Below are 21,564 nucleotides of genomic sequence, written 5' to 3' on the forward strand. Positions count from 1 at the left end.
ACTTCCGTTTTTTTAAATCAAAGGCACACAAAAGTACCCAATATACCCCAGGAACAATATGAAAGGTGATAAAAGGGAGAGTGACAAAGGACAATGTTAGTAACTACTCACCTTCAAAGCTGAAGTATGATTTTCCCTCTTCAAGGAGAAAACATTAAAAATAGATTAAAATTACTATATTAAAAAAGGCTACTAAATACATATTACATATAAGAGGTCTTTAACAGACATACTGAGTTGTTTTAAATAAACGCTTTCTTCTAAGAACAGGCTAGATCTGCATAACCAGAAAGATTGCTATTACAATTAAATAAAGTTAAGAATTCACTTTTTCAGTTGCACAGGCCACATTTCAAGTGCTCAACAGTCACATGTGACCAATGGCTATGGTATTGGATAATACAGAACATTAATATTATTAAGAAAATCCTATAGGGCAGCACTGAGCCAGGCTTTAAAATGTAAAGATAGTTTGATTATCTCTAGAATTTTTGTTTTTTTCATTCATTTATGGCCTTAATTTTTATTCTTTTATTTTCTATATCTACTTATTTAATTTTTTTCATATGAAATTGAAAATGTACGCAATTTCAAAAGATGAAAAAAAGTAACTGTATAGAACAAGCAGTAATTTAAAACATTTTACTATGTACAACACTAAAAATTTTTTCAGAACTGTACAAAATGTAAATGCATATATATATAAATCTGTGATAGCTTGATATCGCCTAATGTAATTAGCAAAATATGAAAATGTATTTAATTTCTAAACATAAATTCGGATGTGCTATGGTTCAGAAATATAAGTAAATATAAATTCACTTAAATCAAACAGAAATATAGTGAAAAAACAGGTAAAATTAATGGTTGTACTTTGGTACAATTGTGCATTGGTATAAAAACTCTCTTATATTTACAAATTAGAACATTTGATTCAAATGAAAGTACTAAAAAATTCCCTTACATGTGTATTGGAGAAATACCTAAATGAGGATATTTAACCTATACCTTAAAATTAAATGGTCCAATGAACACTAAATCTAAGACAGTATATTAAATGATATTCACATCTGAATTAATAGCAAATAATAAATTCCTAAACATGTACCAAGGGTAGAATCCAAATTATCCTTATGTAAATCAGAAATTCATAAAATTAGAAGTGATATGGGTGGACCAACATACATTTTTGAAAAGAGAAAAAAATAAAGCTACAAGTAATTCTACGTATTATTAGATTTTTGAGACAATGTAATTATTTAACACAACAGCTATTTCATAATTTTTATACATTTCTGATAACTAATCATTGCATTTTTTTCAAATTTATACATCTTACTGAATTTTATTTCTATTTTTAATGACCTATGTGGATGCAGATCTTACTGTATTTTAAATTCCCTGGTAAAAACTATTTTAGATTCATTAATATTTTCTTTTGTGCTTCTTTAGAGAAAAACTTCTTCTTTTTTTATTTTGGAGACAGAGCCTCAAGCTGTCGCCCTGGGTAGAGTGCCATGGCATCACAGCTTACAGCAACCTCCAACTCCTGGGCTCAAGTGATTCTCTTGCCTCAGCCTTCCAAGTAGCTGAGACTATGGGCACCTGCCACAATGCCCGGCCATTTTTTTTTTGTTGTTGTAGCTGTCGTTGTTTGGCAGGCTTGGGCTGGATTTGAACCCGCCAGCTCTGCTGTACGTGGCTGGCACCTTAGCTGCTTGAGCTACAGGCGCCGAGCCAGAGAAAAACTTCTCTAGCAGCATCAGACCTTTTCTCTTTATAATAATTGTATTTTTAATTTATTAATCTTTAAGATTTTTATATCAAGAAAGTTTGAATCTAAGATCTGAATAATCACAGACTAGAAAGTGATTAAAGAGAAGCAAAAGACCTTACAAAAATGATGATGTTGGAGTTTAAGAGGAAAATTCTAATATAAGAACCAAAAAAACCTTTAAGCCAGGATATCCAACCTGTGGCTGCATCCAGATTATTCGAGGTCTGTTTTGCTTATCTGTGCTGTCAGATATCTTGAAAAGTATGCACAGACCTTTTCTTATGCTCAGCGGCTTTTTTAGTGTTTGTGTATTTAATATGTAGCCTGAGACAACTTGTATTCTCCTACGGTGTGGCAGAAAAGAAAAATTTAGACACCCCTGCACGATTAAAAGCCAGAAACAGGAAGCAAAACTTAAAATTTATATTCAAAGACCACGTAAAAACATGTATCAAATTAGGTTCTTTATAAATTAATACTTGGATAATAATTTCCTATTGTTTTGTAGTCACAAATTATCTCCCCTACCCAAGCCCCTCCAAAAGATAAATAACATTACATTACATTATAAATTCCAAAAGGCCATAATGTCTATATACTGAGATTCACAGTTTCTGGATTTATTTTCCCGCCACTTAAACTGTGGATCATTGCTATCATATGAGAATGCTTGTTCAACTCCTCTTGCTGAAGTTTCACCAAGGACTCTTTCTCTTCCAAACGACCTTCTAATTGTGCCTTTTGAACCTCTAGGGAGGAAGCCTAAGGAATTGGGGTGGGGGAAGATTGAGACGAAAAATAACTTTGCATGTTTTCTCTTCACAGACATTTTTTTTTTTTTTTAATACTATTTATTTATTTATTTTGAGACAGAGCCTCAAGCTGTGTCACCCTGGGTAGGGTGCCGTGGTATGACAGCTCACAGCAAACTCCACCTCCTGGGCTGAAGTGATTCTCTTGCCTCAGCCTCCCAAGTAGCTGGGACTACAGGTGCCCAACACAACACCCGCCTATTTTTTTGGTTGTAATTGTCATTGTTGTTTGGCAGGCTCCGGCTAGATTCGAACCTGCCAGCTCTGCTGTATGTGGCTGGCGCCTTAGCTGCTTGAGTTACAGGCGCTGAGCCACTTCACAGACATTTTTGTCTTTTTAAATCAATGCTAGTAACTAAATTTGGTAGAAAATACTGTATAATGTTATTAAAAATCACTTATAAAATAATCACATTGAAGCAGAACTGGAAACAACTGTAAATGGCATTAAATTTTATTATTCTTTTGTTACTCATGCTGTGTAGTAGTTCGGTCTTTTAATCCTAGTCTGTTCTCATCTTCCTAGTAGTAAATGAGCCAGAAAGCTCAATTCATAGCTACTGCTCAAGCTATACAATCATGATAATGTAGAAAGAACACTGGACTTACATTCAGAATGTATGTCTACTGTTCCACCCACCAGATATGTGATCTTAGCAAGTAACCTCAGATTTGGTTTCTTCATTTGTAAGTTGAAAATATTTATTAGTATATATATGTTAATACAATACTTATTAAAGTAAAAGTTAAGGGAAATGTTTGAAAGAGAGTGCTTTGCAAATTGTAAGTTCTAAACAAATAGGAACTATGATTATTGCTACCATTCCCATAAGCAGAGATAAAGCTACACACCGACATACAGTTAACCTGTATGTGACATCAAGAACGAGGAACCCCCTTCTGTATTCACTGTACACTTGAAAGCAGCAAGTGCTGGCACATCGTATGTACTTGAAAAAATGTTTAATGATTTTTGAGAATACGAGTTTTCACATTGTGAGGGAGCCCTCAAAACAAGTGATGGAGATTCTAATATCTTCTAAACAAATTTACTAAAGAAACAGAACTTCAATTTCTCTAAATTCACCCTTTTCACAAAGACTTCTTCATTTTAAGGCAAAAGAAAACCCTTACCTTAATGCTCAACTCTTTTCTTATCTGTTCTGTTCTGCTTAATTCTTTTCTAAGGATATCAACAGTTTCTTCTTTATCTTCACTTTCCTTTTGTAAAACTTTAATTTTTTCTTCTTGTACTTTTAATTTTTGATGCAAATCTTAAAACAAACAAACAATCAGCTAACTATATACTCAGAGGTCTTATACTGATAGTACCCTGAAAAGGTTTAGTAACAATATTATAAGAGCAAAAGAAAGACAACTAGGAAGATAAAGAAATAATCTTGTGGGAAATTCAAGATTTACAGTATTTGCTGAATAAAAAACACCATGAAATCCTTTCCATTTCTATACAAAATAGTAAATCTCCATGGTTTTCCTCATCCTCTGTTCTTAATACACTTGAAAGAGGTGGAGGAAAACCCTCAAAGCTTAAAGGTTAGAAAAGAAAAGGAGAACTACAGTTACAAAAATAATACAGATAGGTATCTATGCTCTAAGACAAGTCAGTCAGAACAAAACTGGTTTTGTGGACTATTTCACAGATACACTACTGAGAAGGTAGTAACTAAAAGTTACCTAGTACTGCCACCTGCTGTTATGTTCCTTCAACATTTTTTATTTTAAAAAGGGCAATCATTTCTTATAACCCAGAGATTTCAACAAAATGTATTCTTTATTTCCTTGACCAATTAAATTAAACTGCTTTTGTAAAATATTATGGCAAGAAAAGGAGAGCTGTGTTTAATGTGATTTAAGGTTTAAAAAAATAGAGAATTAGAAAACAAAAAAGAGAAACCACTCATGCTTTGATTTTCTTCCAACACGAAACATTAAAAATAGACAATGTGTTAAATAATCCACTCACTTGTTAGTTTATATTCTCTGTCTACTAGCTGGTTCTGTATTTCTTTTTTCTGTTCTTCTTTCTCCACTAATTGGGCTATAGTTCTGAAGTTATAGAAAGAAATAGAAGAAAACATCAATAAAGCATATCATTTGTGCCTTTTTTTTACTGAAGAAGTATTTCAAGAGAAAATTTATGCCCGTAAATTCTGCTAGCATATCTAATATATGGAATTATATCTAGATATAATTTTTACTAATAATTGTATCTAATGTAGTTTTATCAATATAGAAAAATAATCATTTTGTTTTTAAAAATCTCAAATATTTAGAATATAGAACTAGAGATTTTTACTTTTCATTTTGTTGTTTGAGTGACTCATTCAACTTTTTCACCGTCTCAATTTGTTTATTCAGAGAATCACATGTGATCTGAAAATCTTTATTCTTCTTTTCAGTAGTTTCATTTCTGAAAAGAAAAAGAAATGAGTTGGTATCTTTATGGGAAAAAGTACACAGAGAAGAAAAACTCAGTGTTTTCTTTACTATTTCTTCTAACCAAATTGTATACAATGCAGGTAAGAGGAATGCTATGAACAATCAGAACCTAAATAAAATTCAATCAACTCTAAAAGGCAGTAAAGACGTTTTGGCTGATTGATGTGGTAAGAATTACTATGAAACAGAAATATGTGGACATTAATCTTTTGTTTATGAATATACAGCATTACTTCACAGATAGTATTGCATTACATATTTTGATATAGATAAAACAGCTATCTTTAAAAAATTTAGGGTTCTAAATTTCTCTACCTCTTTAAAGTTCTGCATCTAATAGTTCTGCTTATTTTATCTTCGAGGTAAATGCAGAATAAAATCCTTAAAATATCCTCTTTGGACCAGCTGCAGTGGCTCTAATCGGTAATCCTAACACTTTGGGACTCTAAGGTGGGAGGATCATTGGAGGCCAAGAGTTTAAGACTATCTTGGACAACACATTAAGACTCTGTTTCTACAAAAAATACAAAAATTAGCTGGACAAAGTGGCTTGTGCCTATAGTCCCAGCTAATTGGGAGGCTGAGGCAGGAGGATTGCTTGAGACCAGGAGTTTGTGATTGCAATCAGCTATAATGATGTCACTGCATAAGGAATTGAGAGTGACTACCATCTCCAAAAAAATAAAATAAAATAAAATAAAATAAACCACAACTTGTGGCACTGGCCAAATTCAGCCAGCAGGGAGTTTATCAGTCCTATACAGTTTTTTAACAATGTGAATTTGAATGCCTTTAGAGAGTTTACCCATTACAAATGATCTTCTCCAGTCAGCTACATTTATCTGTTACCCATCTGGCCATTTACAAAATTACATTTTTCTTCCTAAATTATCTATATTCTAGATTAAACAATCTTAAAATATAAATTAAAACAATAAACACATTTCCCAGTGTTTTTATTTTCATTATTTAGTAGAAAATACATAATTATCACTTTCTTGTAATTCAGAAGTTTTAAAACTGCCCTAAAAGATAAAAGAACTTGACAAAGGAGGACAAACCTATCAAACTTGGTTAGTACGGCAAATAAATCAGTATAGGATTGAGGATACCTAATCCAAAAATCCAAAATCTGAAGCACTGCACAATCTGAAACTTTTTCAGTGCCAACATGATGCTCAAAGGATACAAGATACTTAACTTGCTTAAGCTTTTTAGAAGGAAGTTTGGAAATATCTATAAAAATTTCAAATGCATACATTTTTTAACCCAGCAATTCAACCAGAAGAACTCACTCTACAAATAAAGTCACACATATGAGGTCTGACAATTAAATTCACAAATTCATCCTAATAAAAGTGCTACATACTTCATTGCTGAATGTCACTATGGTCATCTCCAAAGTACTCTCCTTGGGAAGCTGCGCACTGACAGCAGTGCCTAGACTATGCTTCAAAGCAATTTTGGAAATGGCCGTGAAAGCTATTGTTGTATTACTTTTTTTGATGACATTTCCTTAATGTCATCAAAAATTTCTTCCTTTTAACATTTCCTTTATCTTTGGGTAAAGAAAAAAAGTCACTGGGGGGCCAAGGTGAATAGGGAGGGTGTTCTGATATAGTTATTTGTTTACTGACTAAAAAAAAAACCTCCCTCACAGACAGTGCTATGTAAGGTGGTACACTGTTGTGATACAAGAGCCATGAGTTACTGAACAAGATTTTCAGTTAAGACTTTCCTAACTGTTTATCGATATTTACTTGGTCTGCTATGCTTCTCACAGTTGGCTGACAATTTTGATGCACAATTTGATAAATTTTTGCAGTGTTTTTATCAATTCTGCTCGTTACTGGCCACCATGAACAGTGACATTTTCTCTCCTCTCAGAAAAATGTTTAATCAATTTGTATACTCCTACTTTATCCCTATAAACATGAACTAACCTGCCTCTGATTTCACTTCCACTCTTGCCAAGTTTAACAAGAAATTTACAAATGTTTGTTCACTGCTTTGATTCAAGCTACAACATTTTCTTGACAGCACACAAAAACATGCAACAGTAATGAATGCCACTCAGCAAGACACTGCCATACATCAACACAAACACAACTGTGACACACTAATATATCAAGGTTATGAAATTACCGAGTTGTTTGTGTAGTGCTGGCAACATAAGCACGTGGTGGCAAATTTGTGAATTTAACTGTCAGATCTTGTATAAATAAACTATATTCAATGACATTCAGATAGTTAAACACTACGAATCATATGAATAATATGAAATTGCCAATATTTAATTACTTTTGATCTGCAGAAATGACCCATTCATTCTAATACTAAATGTGACAACTAGGTTCATTCAACAATTATTAATGGAGAGCCTAACTATGTACCAACCACCATTACAGGCCTAGGGATTTGTGAGTGATCAAAATGGACAAAGAAGTTTATTTTTGTGGAGCTTATATCCCAAATGAGTAGTAACTAAAATAAGTCAATTAGGACAATTGAAGAAACCTTTATTTTATTTCTAACAGTGACCATGAGTAGGAAAAAATACTACTTACCTTAAGTTAATGGAATATCTGGAACCTTACAAAAGGATTTTAGGGTCACAGAAAAGAAATACTGACTGTGTTGATTCCAGATATTAGGTTATTTATTTATTTTTATTTACCTCTGAAGAAGTTCCATGTAGGATTTTGTCAATATTTCATGTTCTTCAGCCACAGATTCTAACTTCCTATTATGTTGAAAGAGATGCTCAATATCACTCTGGGCTCTTTCTGCTTCAATCTGCTGTGACTTTAGCAGAGCATTAAGCTCTTCATTTTTTCTCTCAACTTCTCTTAACATACCAGCAAGTGTCCTTGCCTTAAAAAAGAAAAAAAGAAAAAGAAAAAATACCATAAACTTTTCCATTGTCATGTATGTAATACACTCAAATTTCTATAATTTAAAAGATTTACTAAATATCAACTAGACTACCATTTATTGGGTTATGTAAAATTAGTCATACATATTTATTATTAACTACTCTAATAAATCAGATACTGTTATAGTTTTATTTGTAATAGATTAAAAACAATATCATTATGAGCAGATTAATGGAAATAAACAAAATTGGAGGAAGATAAAGATAGCAATACATACAGTACTCAGTTAAAAAGTATGATCCTTGAGTGTAGCCATTAACACTAAACCACAAAGTAGGCTCACATCAGCTTTCTTATTTCAGGTAAGAATTAAGAATAATATCTTACACACATGCTTAAATGAATACTTAAAATTAAGCTAGCATAATCAGGGACCACAACCTATACCATAAACCGTCTGTATTTAGTATGTGACATGAAATAATAAAAAAGCAGGAAAATAACAAGAATGAGGAGTGGATTGCTTCTACCCCACTCTGGGATGCCAAGGCAGGTGGATTGCCTGAACTTAAGAGTTTGAGACCAGCTTTGAGCAAAAGTGAGACTCTATCTCTAATAAAAATAGAAAAAAACTAGCTGGGCATTGGGAAGGGCACCTACAGTCCCAGCTACTCATGAGGCTGAGGCAAGAGGATCTCTTGCGCCCAAGAGTTTGAGATTACTGTGAACTATGATGTCAGGGCATTCTACTCAGGGCAAGGGAGTGAGACTGTTTCAATCCTCCCGCCAGCCCCCCCAAAACCCCCAAAACTATATATTTTAAAATGCCAGATGAAAACCTAAGCCCTTCTCTGTTTTTATGACATAGACTATAAAGAGGTAATACCCAATTATTTAGTTATTTTTATGATAAGCTTTTCCAGTCACATTGATAAAATACTACATTCTCTAACAAAATACCAGACATGTCTAACAGACACAGAATATAAGAATGTGCCATGAGAAGAAAGAGAAAAATGATTTTAATATCACCAATTTTCTTTCTTGAAATTTATGATAAATTTAACATACCAGTCAAGACAAATGATATCATATTAAACTAAAAAGAAAAAGAAATATGGTTATATTTCTATTTTTTTGAATACTTGATTCTGAAAAAGACTTAAAAGGTATTTTACTTGTCACTAGTTTTGATGCTTCCTTTAGAAGTCAGATAACTATTACAATTCATTACAAATGATATCAATTTGTATAAATTCCATTTGCATTTACTGGAATTTCCTACCAGTGCAGTTGAGTTTTTGCTCACAAGGTATAGAAACACATGTATATATATACATAGCCCAATGTCAAACTTACTGAGCACAAACCCTGTGCCAAGTAATGTGCCTGAAGAGAGAGAGACACAGTCTGACACTGCGCGTGTGGTGGAGGGTCAAATTTTTCAGTCTGAGAAATACCACAAAGAGGCAAGCACAGGGCAGACAGAAAGAGGAAGAAAACATGTGTGAGAAGGAAGAGACCTGAATAGGTGGAAAATGAAGGCATAAGCTGAAATTTGAAGAATTATGAGGAGTTAGGCAAAGAACAAGAAGAAAAAGCGTTCTAGATAGGGAACAGCAAGTGCAAAGACAGGGAAACATGAAAGTACGGCAAGTTCCAGAAAATGCAAAGTAGTCTGTGTAGACCCCCAAGAATGAGCAAAAATGCAAGACGTCGACTGAGACATGCAGAGTTAGGATCCTTGAATTTTAATGATATTCCAAAAGTAATAACAGCTACCGGGAAGGATATTCGGTTCAGGAAGGACAAGGTCAGAGTTTTGCCTCACAGATCACCGGGGGAGGGAGAGAGCAGAACCAAACAAAAGAAAGATAAGTTAGGCTGTAGTGTGGACGATGGCTGAGAAGAAGGAACTAGATGAAAGATAGGAACAGAAATCAGAGGATCTGCTGTGATATATATGAAAAATGAAAGGGATTTGACCTTTTCTACCAATAGAGACAAGGCAACTGGAGTTGGTGAATAATTATAGGAGGTAAACTGATTTTCAGGTTTCTTACTTGGAAACTAAAAACAGTAGAGGGAATACATAAAAATATATTTTAAAAAAGAGAAGAGTGGTTAGTTTATTATTGGTTATTCTGAGTAGTTTGCAATATTTACTTATATGTAAATGGACTATAGGAAGCACTTAGTGCTCAGGAAAATGATCTGTGCTTGATATATAAAATCGAGAACATGAACATTTTGATAATGGTTAAAATCACAGAACATAGAAATAAGGGCAAGAGCTTAGAACACAATCCTGGGAACCCCCAACATTTAAAGGTAGACCATAAATAATATGAGAAAAGAGTATTAATTAGGTAGAAAAAAATAAGAAGATTATGATGTAACCAAAATTAAAGGGTAGAGAATTTCAGGACAGAGGCAGTAGTTATGTCAAATGCTAAGAACAATATACTTTAGAGTAACAAATATATAACTAACATTTTGTATATATTTTACTTCATTTATTAATTTTGCTGCTAATCAGACATTTCTATATATTACACAGACCTCTGTTTCAGCTTGAGTTCTTTGGCAGCGATACTGAGCAATCAGTCTATCCGCCTGAGCGAGGGCTAGAGCTTTTGCTTCTAGGAGATCTTGTAGCCTGCTTTCTTTGGACTAGAAGAAAACAAACTATTAATTTTCATCATTTTAGGAAAACGTTACAAATAGTTACAATAATCTTGTACTCACAGCTAACGTGGACAGCTTCATCTCATATACATCCATTATGTCAGATATTCTCACATCATTAATCTGATCCTTTACCTAGGTTTTCATAAAGTAAAAAAAATTAGAACACTGTAACACCTGAAAAATTAAAATAAATGCCTACTTTGAATTGAATCATTGAAACTTAATGGTAAGTAATAAAGTAAAAAGAAATGAATGCTCTATCAGGTGGGTGACAAATACTTCACTAAGCTGGCAACTGCAGAACAATATCTGGGTAAATTTTGGTGGGCTTGTGAAAATTTTAAGTATATTTCTTAAGCTGGGGAGTGGTTGGAGGGGGACTAGGAAAAAGAATGATAGCTGTATTAAAATACTGACATTTAATGACTGATTTTTTTCTTTCTTCCTTTCTGAACTTTCTTCCTTTCTGCATTTAACTTCCTTTAAATGCATAATGAAATATGCATTTAAAGTTTAAATAAATGTTATAATCAGGGCTGACATACAGCTGGTTTGTAATAGGTATAATCCCATTTATAATTGCCATTTTTCACTTACCACCATTCCAGACTGAAGTTTCTCTATTAATTCCTCAATGTTCAACCCAAGAATGCTATCTTTCAAAAGTGGGGGAGTTAAACACTTTAGTGATGTTGGAAAACTACGATTTAATGACTGCAAAGGAATTCTTCTGGGTGTATGTTCTGCTTCCTGTTGTCTATAGGCATTGTTTGCTGCTATGCTTTCTCCAAGCCTGAATGGGAGTCAAAAAACAAAAAGAAATAATTACACAAAAAGTAGGGTAAACGGCAGAGTTAGTGTAGAATTAGGAATCTTTTAGAATGGGTCCTTTTTGTTTTTGGAACAGAAGTCTGAAAATAATCATGAAATAATTTTCTCAGAGATCACGATGAAACAGTTTTGGGCAATGTCCTAAGTTTTCCAGAGGACTCACTTTTTTTCTACTTGCAACACTTTATAACAACTCTGCTTCTGGTTTGAAGGCAATATAAAACTAGTTTATGAGTCTGAATTATTTGTAATAAGAACAATGTTATTAGTTTTGGTCAGAGCAACTTCCTTATCATGAGCGACATTACCTGGCCTTTATCTATGCCCTTAGATTTTTTATTCTTTCTTACTCGGTATATTTGCAAAAACCTGACTTCCATTCTGTCCCTTTATAAATCCCATCCTTCTCCTTCCACAGGGCCTTTTTAGAAGCTATTCCTTTACCTGGAACAAGACTCTTCCTACAAGATCTGCATTGGGCTGATTTCTTCCCATCATAGATCTGTGTTCAAAGGTACTTCTCAGAAAGGCCTTCACTAATGACCTATGTAAGACCAATAATAACTACCCTACCCTCCCATACTGATATACAAAATTTTAACTCATCTCCCCATTAGAGTCCAAATCTTATGACAACAGGCACTTTGTCTAATTTATGACAATGTCCAAAATGTCTAGATCTGGTGACTTTTACCACATTAAATGTTTAAATAAAATGGAAAAGCAAATATACAAAACCTATTTACTGATGCATCCATCACATAAATTCACTTTATTAAACTGCCCCAAGATAATGTCAAATAAGGATATTAATAGTTAACATAAATGGATAGTACCCCAAAAGAAAATCACCTACAATACAAATAAAACGGGGAAGGCCTCACATATGGAGGGAGAAGTTGAGACTCCCATGTTTAGTGAGGCTGTGCAGCTTTCCCCTCTGAAGCTCTGGGGTTTTGCTTTCTGTTAGACTGCCCCCACTGAAGCAAATAAGCCACCACATTATGGAGCTGCTTCACAGACCACCTCTGTCTTATAACTTGAAATGCTTTCTATTTGACTTTTTGTCAAAAAATGTTTATTATAAAATTAAGAGAATTTTGGTTATGCAGTCTCTAGGTCTCACATCCATACTTCTTTACTTCTTAATTTATGACCATCCAAATTATTAACTCTGAAAAATGGGATTGCAAAATCATTGAATGGCATGGCATGGCTTAGCAAACTCTTTCTTATAGGCTTGAGGGCCTACATGGTTTATTACAATAATTCAACTCTGAATGAAACAGAGAAATACAGATGATATGAAAATGAGTGGGTGTAGCCTTGTTCCAATAAAACTGCTTATAAAAACAGGCACCTGTCCACTGGCCAGTATACTGACCCCTGGCATATAGGGAATATCTTACCTATTTATCAATTGCTTCATATTATTCAAATCACCTATATAATATAAATTCATTTATTTAAGCCACTTAAAAAATAGATCACTAATAGACATTTGTTAATCATTTAATTTACAGAGACCTTGCAAACCTGAATTTTTATCAAACATAAATGAAAATATTGTCTTACTTTGCCCCGCCATCATTTATTTCACTTTCTGATGAAAGCACAGATTTTTTTTTTTCTTTAGGAACTCTCCTACTCCACTTCCCCAACTAATTTTCCATCCATGTAGTTCATAGCTGACCCCTTGGGAAATGACCCAGGTCTAGTCAATGACAGTGTTGCTTAGACCTTTCACTTAAATAACCAGGAAGAAAAAGTTCTTTCTGTGCAAGAACTCAACTGGCAGGATATAAGCTTAGAGTACCCAGAAGTTATCATTAAAAAGATTTGCCAAGAAGCAAAGAGGGCTAGTACCTGAATAATATTTAATCCCTGGATCTAGCTTTTCCCTGAGTATTTCTAGATTTTTCGTTTATAGGAATTAAACATTTTTTTTAATCATTTGAAAGATGTTTCTACAGTGAAGTCTTCAATTCCTATTTATATTGAGGACTAAAGACACATAGCAAGGTATCTTAACATCACAAAGATACAATGCAAATGATTACAACTTACACTAAAGCAGGAAAGTCTGGCAGTGGAGCAGCTTCCAATAATATTCCCAGTCCAGACTGTACTTGTTCTCTATTATCTGATGTTAAAGCAAAAGCTAAAGGAGTAATCAAACGTGGATCCTACACAAATCAGAAACCAGAAAAGAGGCAGAAAGTGTAAACAATGTCAGATCTTTTAGAGTAAGGTAAGTAAATAGAGATAAGTCATAAAATAATTCTAGGTAAACTTGAAGTGTTTCTATCTCATGTTTGAATGTATTATTAGTCTTTGCTTTTTTATAGTTGTATAGCTGTTTACAGTGTCATGCAATCAACATGAACATACTAGTTTTAAAAAAAGAATCTGGCTAAGGTTTCAATGCTTTCAAGTGTGCCTATGGAAATTATGCTTTCCCTAAATTGATGTATTTAAAATGTCACCCAACTGACTGATATTTAGAATTATTGTTTTATTTTTTAAGCTACCATTTAAAAGCAAAATGTAAAAAGTGGCTAATCATTTCCAAATTACTTAAAGCCATTAAATAAAAAGTAAAATTCAAATTAAATCAAATTAGAAAATTTAAAGATTGAAACAATATACTCACTTCAAGTTCTTCATGTCAGTAAATATTTTATATTAGTATTGTAAGACCCAAATCTTCTAAAGGTTACGTATCCCTTATCTGAAATGCTTGGGACCAAAGTGTTTCACATTTCAGATATATTTTGATTTTGGAATATATTTACTTACTGATTGATTGAGCATACCTAATCTGAAAATCCAAAGTCTAAAATGTTCCAATGAGCATTTCTTTTTAAGAGTTATTACAGGCCGACACAGTTGCTCATTCCTATAATCCTAGCACTGTGGGAAGCCAAAGTGGGTGGATCACGTGAGCTCAAGAGTTTGAGACCACCCTGAGCGAGAGAGACCTTGCCTCTAAAAATAGCCAGGAGTTGTATCAAGTGCCTATAGTCCCAGCTACTTGGGAGGCTGAAGCAAGAAGATCACTTGAGCCCAAGAGTTTGAAGTTGCTGTGAGCTCAATAGCACTCTCCCAGGGGCAAAAAAGTGAAACTCAGTCTCCAAAAAAAAAAAAGTTATCACGATGGTCAAAGTCTCGAATTTTGGAACATTTGTATTTCAGATTTTCAAGTTAGGGTTGTTCAACTTATACTATAAAAAACATCTCCCAAGTACTGACATAAAATCAGTTTGACTCAATTTTTGAAAAATGTATTAGGTTACTAGTAAAGTATTAAAATGTCAAGTGCCAGGTAGGTACAGTATAACCTAATGTCTTTACAAAACTATAAGCACAGGCCTTCATCTCCAGAACCCTCACTGATAACCCTTTATAACTCCTGCCATGGACAGGAATCATCATTTTCAGTGTGTAGTCAAGGAAACCAAAGAGTAGCAAGGTGAAATGACTTATACCTACATTGACTAACAATTAGTAGAATCAACATTTGGAACACAGTCTCTTAAGCATTATGTTCTCAAAGCATGTAAGTTGCCCCTGCGTTAGGTTTCAGCTTTGGCTTCTACCCTTTCTATACATTCACTAGAACCACCTCTGCTAAGTTACTATCGTAACATAATTCACATATTTTTGTTAAATACCTTTTATAAGACAAGTATTATAAATATCAAGGTGGATACTGTTAAACAAAGTTTATGGGAGCCCATTGTTTCAGACTAGTCTCCTGTACTAAACCCCTCTAGACCAGGCCAAAACAGAATGGAGTCACTTAAGCTAACTTGTATGTAATCAACTTTAACATGGGCCAGTTTTCCAAAAACAAACAAACCACATGAGAGATTTTAATCAACCCGACTCACTGTAATAAGGAAGTCCCCCATAAGGAAAGTAGCTTTGAAATGACCAATCTGCCATTGGAACATTCTCCTGTTTCTGCTTTCTTTAGCCTTTGTCTATCAAATCAACTTCTTCTGCCTCACTATGGAAACAATTTATTCTATTTTATAGAATGAGGTTGTTTGGTTTTAAAATCACAAATAACACCAATTAAATCTTTAGATTAAATTTGTTGTGAATTTGTCTTTTGATAACACCTGACCTTATTCACCTACTATCACTGAAATCTATGAGTAAGCCATTTTCTGTATGGTGGCCAAAAAGTTTGTGTGTAATTTACAAACTTTATGGCTACCCTTCTAATCTTACTATCACTCACGATCAAGTCCTTTCCTTCTAGATGTCTTATTACCTAGTAATCCTAGATACCTCATCAACCCTGAGCAAAAGCAAAACCCCCAAACAAAGACCACCCTCCCCCTGGGGCGGCACCTGTGGCTCAGTGAGTAGGGTGCTGGCCCCATATACCGAGGGTGGTGGGTTCAAACCCAGCCCCGGCCGAACTGCAACAAAAAAATAGCCGGGTGTTGTGGCGGGCGCCTGTAGTCCCAGCTGCTCGGGAGGCTGAGGCAAGAGAATCGCATAAGCCCAAGAGCTGGAGGTTGCTGTGAGCTGTGTGACGCCACGGCACTCTACCGAAGGCAGTAAAGTGAGACTGTCTCTACAAAAAAAACCAAAAAACAAAAAACAAACAAAAAAAAAAGACCACCCTCCCCCTAATATCAAGAGAAATAAATGAAAACATTTGCAAGTATGAGACAAGAAAGGTAAAGGCTGAGGAAGCAGCACTCTCGAGAACATTCTATACATTAGCATCAGGAGCACTTATGTCAATTACTGTGAAACTACCTAACTCTGCAATGAGACTATTATATCTACTTAAGACAATTAACAACTTAAAACTTTCTTCTGATGGCCCATTCTAAGAGAAACATCTTCTAAAGATTCAGAATATTAAACACAAACATATATTAGGAACACTTAGGGATGAAAAAACTTCACTGTTGGAAGAGTTTAAACTTACCTGAAGAATTTTGTAGAAGCTTACTTCCATACCGGGAATCAATTGTTTAAGTTTGTTCATCAAATCAAGAGTTTTCAAAATTACATCAGCAGCAAGTTTGCTTTAAAAATAAGTCATACCTAAATTAAATAACTCAAAAATGTCTGTCTGTCCATAATTCTAAGGAAAGTGAAAAAAAACAATACTTTTGTTTTTAAAACCTCAAGTAGATAAAATATTTCTGTTGACAAGTAAAAATATTATAGAGATCAACAAGTTTTGTATATCAAGACCCAAAGAGAACAAAAATTGGCATTAACACCCTAAATTTAGAGTGTTTCTTTTCTTACTTTCAAATACAAACATGCTTCAACTTTCTGCTTCAAATAAGCAGTAGTACCCATTTAATTAAATGACCCATTTAATCTTAGCTTTGGCACTGGTGTATCAACATTAGAGGGTAACCTTAGGCGATAGAGAATATCTAATATGTAGTAAGTGAATTACAGTAGGCCATGTTATCATCTTTGCACCTGGAAGTATATAAAAAAATAAAAAGAGATAATACTCTTTCTTGAGGAGAATGATTACAGACTATTATGACATAAACAATATACAACAAATCACAGATGTTAATACTTTTCCTGAGAAGCACACAATCTATAAATTGAATGACTTCTTAAATAAATTCATTACCAAAATATTTTTGTTAATTCTCTGGCATACTCTGAGATAAGAGTATCCAAGGATCATCCTCCAAAAGGAATGAGAGTCATGGAATTTTTTGATTTTATTGCCTTGTCATTTTGTCATTAGATTTCATATACTCACCATAATTCAGAATCAGCTACCTTTGTTCCAAACCCCAGATCGATCTTCCCATATGTAAACTGTTGTTCTATCAGAGTGGTGCACTTGATAGTAGTCAGAGTCTTTGCAATATGCATTTTCAGGGTATCATCTCCACACAGAGGTAAGTTTTGTTAAGATACACAAACAAAAAATTCTCAAAATATTTTATATTTCACACAAATCATGTCATCACTGCAGTCTGGTGTAAATACAAATTACAAAGTCAGGACAAGTAATCATTGTGTCTCTACTGTAATGGTTCTCAACTTTAGCTGCATGTTAGAATCACCTAAAGAATTATACACAAAAAACCAATACATGAACACACGCCACCCACTGATTTCAGATTTTAATGTTTTATATTACTCCAATTAAATTAGAACCTCTGTAAGGTTTAATTATCAATATTTTTCATGTTCCCTAGGTGATTTTAATATGAAGCCAGGGTTGAAACTACTGCTGTAAAGAAAGATGAAAATTATGAGCATTAGCTTACGGAAGAGATCAAACAGAGGTGGAGTTTGCACTAGGCCAGGACAAGGTTGGGCATATTCTTGTTGCTCTGAGATACATGGAAATCTGACCAGGTAAATTTAAGAGATCTGGTTGAGATATAGCGGCTCCTTGTTCATAGTTAAAAAACATCAATGAGGGCGGCACCTGTGGCTCAGCGAGTAGGGCGCCGGCCCCATATACCGAGGGTGGCGGGTTCAAACCCAGCCCCGGCCAAACTGCAACAACAAAAAATAGCTGGGTGTTGTGGCGGGCGCCTATAATCCCAGCTGCTTGGGAGGCTGAGGCAAGAGAATTATGTAAGCCCAAGAGCTGGAGGTTGCTGTGAGCCGTGTGACGCCATGGCACTCTATCAAGGGCAGTAAAGTGAGACTCTGCCTCTACAGAAAAAAAAAAAAAAATCAATGAACTATTTAAAAATTGGGACTTGCACGTCTTAGCAACCCAGAAGCAGTTGATCTAGGAAAAGTGAACACAGGGAAAAGACGTAAGAAAATCAGTACAAGGAAGTTAAATAGTGAAACTAATTGTTCAAGGTTTTTCTTTTTAAACTGAATTTTTGTTGATATATTTGTCTTTTTTAAATAAATGTGATATGATCATTATTAAAACAATTATAGATGTTTTTATTTTTAAAATACAAGCTAAAAAAACTGGTCTAAAATAACAACTCTATCAATATTTATCTTATTTTTTTATTGCCCTCAGTAGAGTGCCATGGCGTCACAGCTCACAGCAACCTTCAACTCTTGGGCTTAGCTGATTCTCTTGCCTAAGACTCTCGAGTAGCTGGGACTACAGGTGCTCGCCACAACGCCTGGCTATTTTTTTGTTGCAGTTAGCTGGGACCATGTTCGAACCCGCCACCCTTGGTATATGGGACTGGCACCCTACCCACTGAACCACAGGTGCCGCCCAATATTTCTTTATCTTATAATCTACCACTCTACCTAATCATCCAAGGGCTATCATTAGTATCAAAAGCAGAAGAAAGTAACATAGAGTAATGGAATAGTCATCTTAGAATATATCTCCAAATTTCAAATTGTAATAAAAATGTTCAAATCAAATTTTAAAAGCATTTCTTAAAATGTACTTTAGCTTAGAAGTTTATTGCAGAAAAGTGAGGAGAAAAAACCCGGATAAGTTTTTTAGACTCTACTGAGTTTTTTTTCTATAGTTTCAATTTTAGTTCAATAATTCTAAATAGATATGAGTTTAAGAAGTAACAAAATTACAAAAACAAAATTGTAGCAAATGCAATAATAGGAAAAAGAAGGTTATTTATATAGTTTTCACCTTTATGACAGTAAAGGATATTTAACAAAACTTCAACGGCCTTAACCATCCTTTCACATTTTTTTCTTATTAAGCCTTCATCTAGATTTTGTTCTGTGAACTGCAGCTGATCAAGGATTGTAGGAAGCAGAAGGGTCAGAAAATGATCAGCTGATGGACAGTTAGCAGTATCGATGACATCCTAGAGAATTACCCATCGCCAAAGATTAGAGATTGTTAAAACACACTGCAGAGACAGTCACCACTGATCTGTAACATTCCTTACACTTTCTACATTTATTTGATATTTTATCAACAAGTCTCTCCTACTTATTATTTAAAATTTACTCTCTTATCCAATTTTGAGGGTTATCACTTTTTTTTTTTCCTCAAACAGTAAGGTTTTACAAAGAAGACTTTTTTAAATGAACTATGTAATTTAAAATTATTCTAAACTAAAAGTGTTTGCTGAAAACAAATATCCTAAATTTGCAAAATGCAAATATAATATTAATTAAATAATAGATATTAGTCTTAACAGTTTATAACCACAAATAAGTTCCATCAAGAATCTCAAAGGGGCTGGCTCAGTGCCTGTAGCTCAGTGGCTAGGACGCCAGCCATATACACAGGGGTTAGCGAGTTCAAACCGAGCCTGGGCCTGCCAAACAACAATGACAACTACAACAAAACAATAGCTAGGCATTGTGGCGGGCACCTATAGTCCCAGTTACTTAGGAGGTTGAGGCAAGAGGATCACTTGAGCCCAAGAGTTGGAGGTTGCTGTGAGCTGTGACACTACAGAACTCTATGGAGGGCAACATATGAGACTCTCTCAAAAAAGAAAAAAGAATCTCAAAGGGGGCTGGGTGTGGTGGCTCAGGCCTCTAATCATGGCACTGTGGGAGGCTGAGGTGGGTGGATCACTTGAGCTCAAGGAGACTAGCCTGAGGCAGAGTAAGACCTCATCTCTAAAAATAGCTGGGTGTTGTGGCAGGCCCCGTAGTCCCAGCTCCTTGGGAAGCTGAGGCAAGAGAATCACTTAAACCCAAGAGTTTGTGGTTGCTGTGAGCTGTAACGCCACAACACTCTACCGAGGGTGACAAAGTGAGACTGTGTCTCAAAAAAAAGAAAAAAAATATCTCAAAGGGCTTTAAATGCTAAAAATGATCAAGAAACAGTCAAGATCAATTTGTCCATAATCCTTAATGAAAATACTTAATCACTCATTCTATATCTGTTTGGTGCATAGGATCCAGTTAAAACAGTGGTTCTCAACCTTCCTAATGTCGCGACCCTTTAATATAGTTCCTGTGGGTTGCAACTCACAGGTTGAGAACCGCTGAGTTAAAAGGAATGAAATACTTCAGGATGACACTGCAGTAGGCAGAATGAGTATAAAAGCAGGGAAAATAGTAGAGAATAGTAACTTGTCCAGAGTCAAATCTACCAGAATGCAGAGCTTTTTATGTGTATCTTAAGTGCCTAGCACATTGTCTGGCACGCTCCGCTCCATTTTACTAACTGAATCCAGTATTCCCACATTAATCTCTTCAACAGGCTAATAAAGGCATTGGACAGCATCTACTGAGATGGAGAGACAATGTGACTATTTTAAATACTGGCATACAACAACTCATAAACATCTTCTCAATCCTTTTATTTATTACACTGAAACAAATAATATATTCAGTGAAAAAAGGGTAAACATATATACATATGTGACTTTGGCAGAAAAAAATTCAGTAGCTGAGTAATAGGGAGTCTAGAATGACTGTTAATAATTGAGAAGTTTTCCTAAAATGTAAGAATAATCGAAAGTTATTATGAATGTTTCTGAACACAAATTAACTGATAGTCATGACAATGGAAAAGTCAATTCTACCCCATCCTATTACCTCAAACACTTCCTTGAACAACTCCAATGCTAAAACAGGACAGTTTTCTGACCCGTCCAAAGGATGGCTTAACCAGCGAAGTAGAGCCACAGTAGGTTCTAAACATTTAGGACGGCTTCCCAGAATGGTGTTGCCAGATGAAGACTGTTCGAACATCATCCGAGTGAGTACATGGCGCAGCTGAGTCACTGAACAGAAGGCAAGAAGTAATTCTAAAACCTGTGCAATATAAAGCCTTCATTAAATGTCAATTGCGCTGGACTTTAATATACAAAACAAGCACACAATGAAGCTAAAAATGCCACATATTTTTTAAAAAATCCCCAAATAAAACTTAAAAGTGGCTTCCAACTTTTCCTTTCAATTATTATTTTCAAATGTGTGACCAGGTTCCAGAAAGTTTTAATGGTGCTTATCTCAGATAAGAACTGAGAGAAACAAAGAGAGAAAGGACAATTTCAACTAAGGTTTTACTTCTTCCACGGTATTTATATTTTTAAAAACACAAACATGTTCTGTGTTTAAAACGATAAAAAACTAAAAAATACCACTGCACAGCCACCACATAGATGATTAAAGACAATAATAATAGAAAATGCCAAACATACCATAACTTTCATACAGTACTCACAGTACACGTTAT

At 34.5% G+C, this 21,564-nt stretch overlaps 1 protein-coding gene across 1 annotated transcript in view; it reads right to left on the bottom strand.

Annotated features, from left to right (window-relative positions):
* Positions 1–2,229: 2,229 nt before the first annotated feature.
* Positions 2,230–21,564, bottom strand: part of CIP2A (cellular inhibitor of PP2A) — a 33,546-nt gene continuing 14,211 nt past the window's right edge. The window contains exons 9-21 of the mRNA XM_053565219.1: positions 20,922–21,140; positions 19,066–19,225; positions 17,212–17,353; positions 16,402–16,501; positions 13,515–13,633; positions 11,214–11,409; positions 10,674–10,748; positions 10,488–10,598; positions 7,727–7,923; positions 4,907–5,020; positions 4,574–4,656; positions 3,724–3,863; positions 2,230–2,539 (exon numbers count right to left, since the gene is read on the bottom strand). Of these exons, the coding sequence (XP_053421194.1) occupies positions 2,369–2,539; positions 3,724–3,863; positions 4,574–4,656; positions 4,907–5,020; positions 7,727–7,923; positions 10,488–10,598; positions 10,674–10,748; positions 11,214–11,409; positions 13,515–13,633; positions 16,402–16,501; positions 17,212–17,353; positions 19,066–19,225; positions 20,922–21,140 (1,827 nt within the window). The 3' untranslated portion in view covers positions 2,230–2,368. The remainder of the gene's footprint in view (positions 2,540–3,723; positions 3,864–4,573; positions 4,657–4,906; positions 5,021–7,726; positions 7,924–10,487; positions 10,599–10,673; positions 10,749–11,213; positions 11,410–13,514; positions 13,634–16,401; positions 16,502–17,211; positions 17,354–19,065; positions 19,226–20,921; positions 21,141–21,564) is intronic.

The sequence above is a fragment of the Nycticebus coucang genome, chromosome 16, assembly GCF_027406575.1.
Source record: "Nycticebus coucang isolate mNycCou1 chromosome 16, mNycCou1.pri, whole genome shotgun sequence".
Taxonomy (NCBI): Eukaryota; Metazoa; Chordata; class Mammalia; order Primates; family Lorisidae; genus Nycticebus; species Nycticebus coucang.